The 13,699-nt window shown below is 40.3% G+C and overlaps 2 protein-coding genes across 2 annotated transcripts; one reads left to right on the top strand and one right to left on the bottom strand.

Moving 5' to 3' along the window:
• Nucleotides 1-2,195: 2,195 nt before the first annotated feature.
• LOC122004111 lies at nt 2,196-2,909 on the bottom strand. Its single transcript, XM_042559044.1, has one exon. It carries the CDS (start codon nt 2,907-2,909, stop codon nt 2,196-2,198), a length of 714 nt encoding a protein of 237 aa, XP_042414978.1.
• Nucleotides 2,910-6,810: 3,901 nt separating this feature from the next.
• Nucleotides 6,811-8,070, top strand: LOC122003530 (transcription factor MYB93-like). Its single transcript, XM_042558636.1, has 3 exons — nt 6,811-6,980; nt 7,050-7,179; nt 7,269-8,070. The coding sequence occupies exons 1-3, from the start codon at nt 6,848-6,850 to the stop codon at nt 7,915-7,917; spliced, it is 912 nt and encodes a 303-aa protein (XP_042414570.1). The 5' UTR covers nt 6,811-6,847; the 3' UTR covers nt 7,918-8,070.
• Nucleotides 8,071-13,699: the final 5,629 nt, after the last annotated feature.

Genomic DNA, 13,699 nt, shown 5'->3' with positions numbered 1-13,699 from the left:
ATATCGAAATTCTTAGTCAACATTTTCTTTGTACTCATGATTACTGCCCATTATAAGCATATCGTCTACGTATAGATAGATCATTACATGACCTTCAGGTGTGTTTTTGACATAAATGTATTTGTCACATTCATTTATTTTGAATTTGTTTGACAGCATTATTTTGTCAAATTTTTCGTGTCATTGTTTAGGCGCTTGTTTAAGTTCGTACAACGACTTAACAAGTCGACACATCTTTTCCTCTTTTCCTAGAGCTACGAACCCATCAGGTTGCTCCATATAGATTTCTTCTTCCAACTCATCATTTAAGAATGCAGTCTTAACATCCATTTGGTGTATTTCAAGGTCATACAGTGTTGTGATAACTATCAGTACTCGTATGGATATAATCCTTGTCACCGGTGAGTAAGTATCAAAGTAGTCAAGGCCTTCCTTTTGCTTGCACCCTTTGGCTACAAGTCTGGCCTTATACTTGTCAATTGATCCATCAGCTTTATACTTGTGTTTTAGTATCCACTTACAACCTAATGGTTTGGTACCAGAAGGAAGTCTATTAGTTCCCAAGTATGGTTATTCATGATGGACTCGATTTCACTATTGACGATTTTTTTTCCACATTGGGGTGTCGGGACTAGAGAGAGCTTCGCTTAATGTTCTTGGGTCCATTTCTGATATAAAAGTCATGAAGTCTGGCCCGAACGATTTCTCAACTCTAGCTCGTTTGCTATGATGTGACTCTTCGCTTTGATTGTTAATAGTCCTTTTACGACAACTAAGTTTAGAAACGTTATTTTCGTTAGAACTTCCGTTCTTATCACTTTGAACGTTTCCCTTCTTATTTGGGAATATGTTTTCAAAGAATATCACATTCCGAGATTATATGGTTGTTCCCACATGAATATCAGAAATGTCTGACTTGTAAACTATGAATCGATATGCACTACTGTTATGGGCATATCCGACAAATATCGCATCAAACGTTTTAGGTCCGATCTTTACTTGCTTTGGCTTAGGTACTTCGACCTTTGCTAAGCACCCCCATACCTTTAGGTATTTGTACGATGACTCGCGGCCTTTCCATAGTTCATATGGTGTTTTATCATTTTTCTTGTGAGAGATTTTGTTGAGAATGTGGTTTGCTAATAGTATAGCCCCCCCCCACAAGTTCTGGGGTAAGCCTGAATTTATCAACAAGGTATTTATCATTTCTTTTAGTGTTCAATTTTTACGTTCGGCAACAATATTTGATTAAAGCGAGTAAGGCGCCGTTGTTTGATGGATAATGCCAGATTCTAAAAAAAACTTATCAAACGGTACATCATATTCTCTTCCTCTATCACTACAAATTATTTTAATTCATTTATCAAGTTGATTTTCAACTTCTGTTTTATAGGTTCTAAAAGCTTCTAAGGCTTCATCTTTACTTTTTAAAAGAAAAACATAACAGAACCTCGTGCAGTCATCGATAAAAGTAATAAAATACTTTTTACCTCCTCTAGTATGCACGAATTTTAAGTCACATAGATCACTATGTATTAACTCTAGAGGAGTCGTTGACCTCTCCATCGAATGAAAAGGTAGTCTCGTCATTTTTGCTTCCACGCACACTTCACATTTGTGTGTTTCGTCAACATTGACGTTTGGTAATAAATTTAACTTGACGAAACATTTCAGAGTATTATTATTGACATGCCGAAGTCGATCATGCCACAAATTAAAACACTCAACAACATAGCTGAAAGCTTTTATTTTATTATCATCAAATTCACGGTATATAGTCATTACAATCATTTTGAACAGACTCTGTTCTAAGTACCCTTTACCTACGAATACACCATTTTTCGTAAGTACAAAGTTGTTTGACTGGAACACTAGTCTGAAACTGGCCTTAACAAGTGTTGATCCAGAAACTAGGCTTTTCCCGATGTCGGAAACATGGAGAACATCAATGAGCGTTAGCTCTTTCCCAGACGTCATTTTCAGAATAACTTTCCTGAGTTCGACAATCGGGGATGTCATGGAATTGCCCATATAGAGCTTTCTTCCACTTATCGGAGTATACTTGGAGAACATCGCTTTATCAGAACAGATATGACGGGTTGCTCCAGTATCGATCCACCATTGCTTCGGGTTATCCACCACCATGTTAGCTTCAAACACAACCGCAGTGAGATCCAATTCCATGTCGTCAGAAGTTATAACTTAGTTCGCAGCATCCTTCTGACTTTTGGTTGGTTTCTTCGGGCGTCTGCAATCCTTGGACATGTGCCCTGGATTTCCGCAATTGTAGCATGTGCCCTTGAATTTCTTGCCTTGAGCATTCTTTTTGGATTGCTTCGGCTTTTTGGCTTTTGGCTCAACCAGGTTGGACATCTCGTCGATTGCCGCTTCGTTCCTCTAGAGTCGAGCATCTTTCGATTATCTTCCTCTATTCGTAGCCTCAGGATTAGGTCTTCAAGTCCCATCTCCTTTTGCTTGTGCTTTAGGTAATTTTTGAAATCCTTCCATAACGGAGGGAGTTTCTCGATTACTGTGGCTACTTTGAATGACTCGTTCAACTTCATGCCTTCAGCATCCAGATCATGCATTATCAGTTGCATGTCTTGGACTTGAGATGTTACGCTCTTGGAATCTAGCATTTTGAAATCCAGAAACCGGCCGACGATGAATTTCTTCAACCCAGCGCTTTCGGTTTTGTATTTCCTTTCAAGTGACTCCCATAGAGATTTTGCCATCTCTATTGAACAATGCACGTTATACAATGCGTTGAGAACGTAGTTAAGGCACAGGAAATCTCCGTGCGACCACGCATCGCATGCAGCCTTACTATCGGAATTACCTTCCGTAACAGCTGGCGGGTCTTCATGCAAAAACCATATGAGGTTTAATGTTGTCAGGTAGAACAACATCTTCTGCTGCCATCTTTTGAAGTCGACTCCGTTGAACTTTTCCGGCTTCTCTCTGGTTGGAACAGCGATTGGAACGTCATTGATTCCAGCTATCAGTTTGCACGAAGAAAATTCATCTTAAAAATGTTGGGTCCTTTATTGCTGATGCAAATTGTGTGCAGACAGAATGATGGTATACCACCGTTTTCGGCTAAGTCGAGGCTAGAGTTAGACTCTATCTCTTTAAGACGAATTTGCCCTGCACACGGTGCTCATGGAATACGACAATCGTCTCCCAAGATACAACGACTTTTATCTTGCTATAGCAACATTGCAAATCGCAAGACTTCCGAACCGAGGAAGCTTCTTGAATTCTCCAATGCAAGAATGCAATGCTTGCTTTGCTTAGAAGGAAGTGAGTGAATGAATAAGTATGTGAGGGACTTTATTTATATATATGAAAGGGTATAAGCACATCTTGGTTCAATTAGATCTCATCCATCTATTTCAAAATGGGTGATGTAGATCACATCCTTTCCTAAGAGGCATACTACCTCTTCATTAGATGCATCCTTTAATCATCCAAAAGAACTTTAAACCTTTTTAATTATTTTTTCATTTATAATTTCTAACAATATTTTCTGTCATATAGTCATTATTCTAACATGTTGTTAGGATTCTCCACTCATGTTGTCTGTTGGGTATATTTCGGTCGGCTTTTAAGGCTAGTCATTTTTATATCTATCCTCGCATTAAGCTATTGGGTTTTGTGTTGAATGACATTAGTGATACGTTCGGAGAATAATACACTATCTTGGGCATGCTGGAACTCCATTTCAAAAGCAATATGATAACCTGTTCGTGCTAAAACTTTATTTGAGAAGCAATATGAAACTAAGTACCTTAGGTTCGGTGGCCTTTTATCCGACTGGCGTGTAAGTGCCTCAGGCTCGGGTTATGGGCCCACCTAAACTCATCCAGTTCTATTATCGAACGACTACACAGACATATTTTCGTGTGGAAACTCATAGGGATGAGCAGTAATAGGGTTGACCGGGCGTGTGTAGAGAGGTTCGTATAAACTAAGGAGTTTGACATTTCCCTCGACCAGACCTATGGTCGATCGATTGTGAGGTGGGTCGGACATCCCTTACACTTGGTTGGCTAGTGCATGACCGGGGCATGCTAGTTTTCCAATTCAAGAGTAAAGCATTGAAATCCCTATGTCCGACCGGCCTAAGGGATGAGCGGCCCTATTCTAAACGACTTGCAATCCGGTCGGATTGGCATTGCGAGCCTTAGTACTGGATGAATAACAAAGCCGGTTGGGGAATGCTTCCTTCTTTTGACTTTGACCACAACATCACATTAACTTTGACCTCCACATCATCTCCTGGGTCTACTCGTTACGTCCCGTATTAATATATATTATAGTATTTTTTTTTCTCAAACATTCTATAAGTTTTGTTATATAACAACACAAAACATTAATTTTAGTTATGATACACACAAGGAAAAATCTCAAGGAAATGCTCAAGGATAAACATAAAAATTCATAGCCCACTATTTCACTTTTTGTGAGCTCCATCATTTTATGTGTCTATCCTTGAATATTTATTTGAGATTCTTTCCCTGAGCTCATCATTTTATGTGTCTATCCTTGAATATAAATTCGACTATTGCATTACCGGGCATGCTAACTTTCCAATTCAAGAGTAAAGCATCCAAATCCCTATGTTCAACCGGCCTAAGGGATGGGAGGCTTTATTCTAAACGACTTGCAATCTGGTCGGATTGGCACTGCGAGCCTTAGTACTGGGCGAATAATAAAGCCGGTTGAGGAATACTTTTTTCTTTTGACTTTGATCACAACATCACCTTAATTTGACTTCTACATCATCTCCTAGATCTACTTGTTACGTTCCGTATTAATATAAATTATAATTTTTTTTTCTCAAACATTCTATAAGTTTTGTTATATAACAACACAAAACACTAATTTTAGTTTTTTTTTAATGCCGATAAAAGTGAGAAGATATGATTTGGAAACCCTGTCGACAAGTAATCAATATAATCATGTTCAATTAGTTGGGGCCGATTTGATATTGCGTCTTCTCGCATTAACTAGTTTGACGTAATTGACGTTCAAGTTGAATCTAACATTAATTTTGTTTTGTAAAAGCTGAGTCTCACATGTTGACTTTTCCATCGTACAAGGAAACTTGTTCCAGGATGCAAATTTATATCTTCATGCATGTCTATGTCTCAAGACATCCTCCCCAGCCTTTCAGAAGAGTCAGTAAGATTTGCTCAGATTTTCGACTTATGATATTCATGCACGCTTAACGTCCCTCGTCAAATGATGCGATCGAGTTAAGTAGGAAAAAAGAAAGATGCATGAAAACGAAAACCCTAAAAGCATGATATGTACATATCTATTTAAGTCTTCTTTATTAGGTTCTTGAGAAAATTTGCAGATGAACCACTTTGGCATGCAGAGCACGATAAAGTAATAAAACTTGAACTGATATACCAGTATTTTAGGTACTTCCCTCGATCTAGCTGAGGAAATTGAATACGTCTGAGGATTCTTGTTCTAGCAAATTGAGTGACTCTGATCATGATTGGCATTAGCAAGCTTCAGGATCGTTACCTTAATTATGCACAGCAATTTTGTTATAGAAATATGAACTTAATTAGTCACCAAATGTACGGGCCCCTTCGGTTGATATTCACTTGATAACGTGAGATAAACATAAACATATATTACATTTAAATAGGAACATTACGGCAATTAAATGAAGTAGAAGAAAATGAGAAAACTAAGGAAAAGGGGATTATTGAAAACAAGCCGCATGTGCGCCATATGATAATTTTATTAGGTCTGAATGGGTTAAAAGTGTAAGCATAGAATATACTGTCAGATGAACAACTTCTAAAATGGCAATATCACAAACGCAAATTAAATGAGCTAGTAAACTGAATTGTTTTTTCTTAAAATAAAATAATAATAATATAATATACATCAACCTAATCTCATATGCAATGGATAACTATTCAAAAGTGAATTGGTACATCAAAATTCACCTAGATCAGTTGGGAAAAAAATTAAAGTAGTGTATCATGTGATCGTATAATAATACTAATACTAAGACTAACAATAATAATGCATTGATGCTTGTGACTATATATGTTTTGTTCAGTAGTAAGTAAATACTTGTAATCAACTCATCTTTTTGTTTGATCCCTAGGAAGAGATTGTTTAACAGAGGATTCGAATGAAACTAAGTGAAAAAAAAAAAAAAAAAAAAAAAAACCAAAGTTGCATGCACTCTGAAATTGGTCCCAATTTAATTATAAAATTTCTAAGACTGTTTTCCCCACTTGATCGTTTTTATTTTAGAATAAATAATATTTTTTCATCCTTTATTACTATTTTTGTCCATTTGTCTTTCAATAAACAGACCACAAAAAAAACATTATAGATAATTTTAATATGACAAAGGACGACAACAACAACAAAGAAAAAAAAACATTCATCCATAAAAATAATATTTACATGTGTGGGAGTGACCTACGTGATCCCATGCTCGAAGTTTTTTAGTTAGACCAACCGATTGAGATATCATATAAAAAAATACATTGGACCAAACTGATTCCTTGTAACAAGATCATTACAAGCAAGGGTTCATTTCATCATTTAATTAATCTTTCATAATTTTAAATTATTAAAATGTCAAAACTCTTGTTAAGTAATTTAAATAGTTTTAAACTTAAGAGTTTTTTAAAACTCTTTTTCTTAAAAGATACTTTTGATTGGAAAAGTAAATAAAATACTAAAATAAGGTTAATTATACAACAGAGAAGGAACATGAGGAAGTGTATAAATGAGCAAACCATGCGTCTTATGCTTCTCCTCTCAGAAGAATCACCAAGATAACCCTCCTCTCAAGCATCGAATGGGGAGATCTCCATGCTCCAATAACAATGGCCTCAAGAAGGGCCCCTGGACACCTGAAGAAGACCACAAACTGGTCCAGTACATCCAGAAGCATGGCCATGGCAGCTGGAGAGCCCTCCCTAAACTTGCAGGTAACGTATACTCTCTCTTCCTCTCTCTCTGTTCTCTCACCATTTCAAAGTTTGTGATCCCTCTTTCAGGGCTCAATAGGTGTGGCAAGAGCTGCAGGCTAAGGTGGACCAACTACTTGAGGCCAGACATCAAGAGAGGCAAGTTTTCACCAGAGGAAGAGAAAACTATTCTCAACCTCCATTCCGCTCTAGGCAACAAGTATTGATCTCTACTCTTCGTATAGCAACGTAACTACACTCCTCAACCATCCATTTCAATTCACCTTTGAGAAACTTGGGATCGTTTAGGTGGTCTGCAATTGCAATGCATCTTCCTGGGCGGACAGACAACGAGATCAAGAACTTCTGGAACACTCACCTCAAGAAGAAGCTGATCCAAATGGGGTTCGACCCCATGACTCACCGCCCGAGAACTGACTTCTTCGCGGCCTTCCCCCAGCTCTTGGCCCTCCTCCAACTCCGCGAGCTCATTGGTCATCAAGCCGAGGCAAGCCAAGTGGCCAAGCTCCAGTACTTCCAGGACTTGTTGCATTCCGCAAATCGCATGAACAATGGTTTCAACACCTCCACAAGTATTGAATTGGACGCCATGTTGGCTTCTCCTTCTCCATTGATTCCCTCTCTTCCTGCTGTCGATCACGATATGATCAACGGCACTTTTAACCAGATTGAGCATTTGCCACCCTTCTTTGAGGCACCGGTGAGCAACGAGGCCAACCAAGGTTTCAACTTAATTAACGAGGAAGACATCAACAATATCCCAGGAACAGCATTTGAATCACCTCACTCAGCACTTCCTCCTCTCGTTGATGTCCCGCTGACCATCCAAGAGGACGATCGTAGCATTTCTAACTGTGTTGGAAACGATACTACTTCGTTCTGGTCTGAGCTCTTGCTTGATGACCAATTCATGGCTGAGTTTGCAGGAAATTTGTAGGTGAAGAATCTCATACTGTGTCTCATTCAGCATATTCGTCTGGAGTATGATTCTGCCATCTAACAGAGCATACCATCCATGAATAATGCATCAAAATTTGTTTGGTTTTGTTTACATTGATCCAATAAACGATCCCTGCACTCTTGAAGGTTATGTGCATTTAGTAAAAGATGGGATAACATAGCTTAATTTATAGGCTTGTCGATCGAGCATTTTACAGTTCAAGGCTTTAAGGGCAAAACATTACTGAACAATTGAGAATCAAAAGGATGTTTCTGAAATTTGTAAGACACAAAAACTTGGCATCTCATCTTTGTTATCACTGCAATTACACTAATCTCCCTCAAACAAATTAATTACTTATCAGATGAAAAATATTAACAATAGACCCCACGTGACAGTGTTGACCTTTATTATTATTTTCACACATGCAGATATATTATATCTATAGGATTCCATATTATGAATTAGAGATCTGATCGAGTATCATGGAAGGTCAAGTTATCCATCCATCAATGAATCAACTGACGTATATATTCTCTGGAGATCATCGATGAAGAAAATAAAGGGACCTGAGATCCACTCTAAAAGAGGGTAAGCATGATATCGTGGATGAATCCCCACAGACTCAAATTAGAGTTTGCGAGATTGTATGATGAAGGAAGAAGGTGGAGAAGAAGCATCAAACCTAGTGAAGTCCAAGAATCGAGAAGAAGTCCTTTGTATATATAGTTGTTACAAAAACATCTCCACATCAGATGTTGCAGACGCTACATGCTCCTTCATCATTCTCATATGTATCAGTGAGGATACCAAATTTAATCATCTTTAGTTGCCTCTCCATTCATTAAATGTCATGTGTTTGGAGGATATCAATTTCATATACCAGATTTGACAATCTCGTAACTATCTCTATTCATCCGATGACACATGTCATAGAATATTTTCGGTCATTGTTCACATCTCCTAGGAGAAACAGTCTTATTTGGGCCCCACAGAGAGGGGGTCCGATCCAAAGATGAATAGATAATAACGTTGATGTTGGGTGATCTTGAGAGTAGATCCGGCAAGCGAGACCAAGACTGGGAGGATGTCGGCGATTGAAGTCAAGACTAAGACATGAGGGATGTCGAGATCAGAAGTTGAGCCAAGAGGGGATATCGATGACTAAGGTCAAGACATAGGTGATGCTGGGATTCAAGACATGGAAGATGTCGACAACCTGAGCCAAGACATAGATGATGTCGAGATCCGAGACTGAACTTCAGGGGATGTCAAGGATTGAAGCAGAGACATAGGTAATGCCAAGGCCCGAGACTAAGCAAGAGGGGATGCTGGCGACTAAAACTGAGACATAGGTGATGACCTGAGATTGAGTCGGAGAGGATGTCAAGATCTGAAGCCGAGATCGAAGCGATGTCGACGACTGAGGCTAAGACTGGGAAGATAATGAGATCTGAGCTTGATCAGACTTGAACCTTTGAGGTTAGCGTGTTGAGCAAGTTCTATTAGACCCAAATCTCTTTTAGGTTGGTCCCCCCCCCCCCCCCCCCCCCCCCCCCCCCCCCCCCTTGAGTCAAGTCTATCTTACCTTGACTTTGACTTACAACAAAACATAACTTTTGACCCCCATTGGACATGTGGGGCCTATAAGATTCCGCCACATCACACGTCTCTCCTTCAAATCTAGTCAAAGGAATGTAGTTCGAATGATTAGACTGTGCTAAGTTGTCACCTATCTAACGAGCTTAGCTTTCTATATGTCGAGTTGAGGTGTCTGCATTTCATTGGGACAGTTGGTCGGGTCCTAACCGTCGAGGAGATAAAGCGTTGTATTTAATGAATGCGATACACAAAATCGTGTATCACCCTATGATTGGCACGTTGTGTCATCATCTAATGGCTGGTATGTTGTATCTTTCTTGAGCTGTGAGCACACCTTACCACTTTAATTGTGAAGGCCTGCAACAATGCTTTTGTTGGCGCAACCTTAGATTCGACGGTGATGGAGCGTTGCCACCTATTTGGTTTCATCATCCAACGACTATGTTTGAATCGTCACGGAGATCGAGATGTCACTTCGTAACTTGCTAATGTTGTATTTTAATGACAGAGATTGCGTCACGATCATGACTATTTAGCCGAGTGATCTGACGACTGTGAAGAGATCTTGGCTCTCTTTTCTCACCATCCAATGACTCAGTGGATGATAAAACGTGTTATCGTGGCACGTTTACAAATAATTAATTACTGAAACCTCTCTCTACACTAATATAGCATAGGAAATAATTTGGATCATCTCTCACAAGGAATGTAATGAAGATAATATCTTAAGATCAATTATTATCAATTTTCGGGTTTGGATTTGGGATTCTAGAACTATTGACAATATAGATAAGTCTAATCTAATCTAAGAATGCGAGTAAATAAGAAAGAGCATAAAGTGAAATATCCCTACTCTAAAGCTGGAATGCAATTCTAAGAAATCAAGCGTAATAAATCTAGTCTAACGCAATTAATCTAAGTGTATGCTCTCAAGGGAAACCCAAACCTACTCTATACTTGCAATCAAATTCATGGCCCGCAAAGAACAATCTAATCCTAGTTACTACATTGCAAGAAACAAATAAGGATTCTAATTACCACAACGACCATTGTATCAACTGAACAAACTCAAAATCAAACGACGACAAGATAAAAACAGGGGAAATAAACCGAATCAAATTACAAGGAATGCACAACTTCAAATCAAAGAGTGATATACAGGTGCATAGATCTACCTTAGAAATATCTTTCTAGTTCGCAGCAAACGGCTAACGGTAAAAACATGTCAAATTCGTTTATGGCTGGGGCTTTACAAAAAAAGTCCAAGAGGGTGAATAAGCCCACAATAAAGGCCTATCTAGTCCGCATCAAATGGCTAGCGGTAAGGATAACACCAAATCCGTTTATGGCTGGAGTTTTATAAGAAAGCCCATGAGGGTGCACAGGCCCACCACAAAGGCCTACCTAACCTGTAGCAAACTACTCGCGGTAAAGGCACACCAAATCCGTTGATAGCTAGTCACTTGCTCAAAGTGATTTCATATGGCTTGGAGGTGGCAGTGGCGACCCAAAGGCCATGGACTGGGAGAGGCTGATAGAGATCACTTGGAGCTACTGATGGCTCCTAGGCATAGGACAGTGGCACATGATGTGGAGGGTGCAAGACACCCATTGACGGAGGACACATGACATAGTATGGACAGTGAGAATGAGACGCGACGAGTATGGTCACATATCAGGAGGACGAGGCATGAGCAGCATGGACATATATCATGTGCTATGCTGGTTGATACCTCATCTCAGTATGCAGTACCGAGGATGAGTATTCAACCAGCATGCGCAACAAAGAGTGCGAGAGTTGATACACGAGTGAGCACATGTATATGACCATGGTTCCCCTTCTAAATATGATAGTTTGTCAGACATGACATAAGCGATTCCAGGATCATTTTGTATGATGATGCATTTTGATGATATATATTTACCTTTATCAAAAAGAGAGAGAGAGAGAGAGAGAAGAGAGAAACTAAACCAAGAATGCTCACAGAATGAGCTAAGGCAACCCCAAGCTCAAATCGGATCAGGATAAGAGTAAGAAGCTTAGAGGTGATCGAATTTGCGATGATGGTGTGCAGCAATGATGATGGTTGGAATATGATGAGTTCGGGTCTCGTGAAGAAGATGGAATGGCATCAGATGAGAAAGATGGGCAAAGCTTGGTGACAACGCTCGGAGAAAGTAGGGAATCCCCTTGCTTCTCCGGAAGTCGATGGTTGAGGAAGGAAAAGCCCTTAACCTCGATGGATGATTGTGGACAAGCTCCGGTGGTGGCGTCAATAGAGGTGTCATCAGTGTGGAAGAAGAAGGTCGTGAACTCTTGGTAGGTTTGCATTGATGGAAGGAAGGTGGATGGATGACCGCTGGAGGAAGGAAAAGCCCTTACCTCTTGATAATCAGAATTGGTGGAGAAGAAGGGGTGAAGATGCTCTGTGGTGGTTGATTGAAAAAGATGAAGCTCTGATCGCCTTTCACGCCTCCGTTCTCTTGAGATCATGATTTCACTGTGCTTCGACAATTTTAACTGTAGCTTCTCATTTGAACTAAATTTATGTTGGATAAAACAATTTACTGCCGGAGATTTACGGGATATTAGCTGAATTTAAATACATCGAATTAAATTCACTTATTTGTTGAAATGACCTGAGCTAATAATCTCAGGCTGCCAGCAGAAGCTGGTTTCTACTATTTGTTGAGTGCAAACCGAGCTCCGTGTCTAAGCAGCAGAGTTTGAGCAGACTGAAGGGCCGGGCGGGTAAGCAATAGATTGGCGGACCGGGCAAATAGGTTGAGCGGGTAGTTAGACAAAGCGGGTGAGTGACCAACCCCGCATCCGAGTCACACAGCAGAGAGGCCGATTGGGCAATAAGGCCGAGCAAGTTCGACTAGACAAAGAGCCGACCAGGCGAGAGGCCGGTCGGGCGAACAAATAGGCCGAGCAAGTTGGTGTCGGCTGAGCAAAGAGGCCGAGCGGGTGAGTAGATAGGCTGACTGGGCGGACAAAGAAGCCGATCGGGCAAGACGAGGAGACCGACTGCCGAGAGGATGTAAAGGCTGAGCGAGTTGACCCAGCGTCCGAGCAAGTGACCAGCCAAGTGAGAGAATGGTTGAACGAGAGAGTGTCCGATCGGGCAGATCAAGAAGAGCAATTCGTGTGTCGTCCGAGCGACAGAACGAGCCGAGCAGGTGAAGAATCCAATCGGACAAATAGACTGAGGCATGTGAGGGTCGCAGTTTCCTTGAAACAGATTCACCCACCTTCGGCTGTACTTTGAAAAATTTTTTGGGTTGTCTGTTTCCCAGAATACAACGGTTAACCATGATTTCAACCAAGGACTGGTGGTCACAACGAACTAAGTGGCACCCGATTGCAATCACGGGCACTCCGCTGAGCAGGAGTTGCACGACAGAGGAGGAGGTATGAAGGTGGAGAGCTTTTGCTTGTATTGCAGTGTGTGTAAACCTATGATCGCAACCTTCTTATATAGAAGTTCAGATCAACGGTTGCATTAATGGTCGATTAATGACCATTACTCGCTGAGCTTTGAAACGCCAGCGTTTCGCTCAGCCGTTTTTCTTTTGCAACAATCTTACTTTAATGCATCCATTACACAAGCAACAAAAAGATTTACATGGCAAAAAGTTGGTTGTTCCACTTGGGCAAATTTTGCCCCGACCGGTCCGACATTCGGCACGCGCAGGTCGTGCCCACACACGAGTCAACATGCTTTAATGTAATCCTGGCCCTGGATTTGCACCCCCCCTTGCACACCCACGCATGAGAGAGAGTCTCTCCCCATACATTTGTTCATATCCTCAATATATGTGAATCAATATAAATCAACCAACATGCCATGAAACTCCTAATGTAGGACTAAAGTCTCATTCACAATAGAGCTTTTTCCCTCTTCCACCTCTTCTCCATTCACATCACTTATATCCAACAATCCCCCGCATGAATAGAGATAGGGTATATGATAGCATTCCGCAGTTGAGTCCAGTATAGGACAGGTAGGTTTTACCCTTTAAACCTTTCCTTGTGCAAATCTATTTACTTACTGGCTGACAGTAGACGTGATGTCCTTGAATTATTCTGCCATTTATGTAAGCATTGACATATCTCACCCAGGACTCTTCCTGATATAACTCAGTTTTCATGAGTGTATTCGTTCTTGGCCAT

Source organism: Zingiber officinale, chromosome 7B (assembly GCF_018446385.1).
Source record: "Zingiber officinale cultivar Zhangliang chromosome 7B, Zo_v1.1, whole genome shotgun sequence".
In the NCBI taxonomy this organism is placed as follows: domain Eukaryota; kingdom Viridiplantae; phylum Streptophyta; class Magnoliopsida; order Zingiberales; family Zingiberaceae; genus Zingiber; species Zingiber officinale.
This window is presented reverse-complemented; position numbering and strand designations above follow the sequence as displayed.

Excerpts from the sequence above, each read along its gene's own strand:
- LOC122003530 (XM_042558636.1), top strand. The coding sequence starts at position 6,848 with ATGGGGAGATCTCCATGCTCCAATAACAATGGCCTCAAGAAGGGCCCC. Across the intron at positions 6,981-7,049 it reads AGCCCTCCCTAAACTTGCAG|GGCTCAATAGGTGTGGCAAG; the intron begins GTAACGTATACT and ends TCCCTCTTTCAG. Across the intron at positions 7,180-7,268 it reads CATTCCGCTCTAGGCAACAA|GTGGTCTGCAATTGCAATGC; the intron begins GTATTGATCTCT and ends GGGATCGTTTAG.
- LOC122004111 (XM_042559044.1), bottom strand. The coding sequence starts at position 2,909 with ATGTTGTTCTACCTGACAACATTAAACCTCATATGGTTTTTGCATGAA.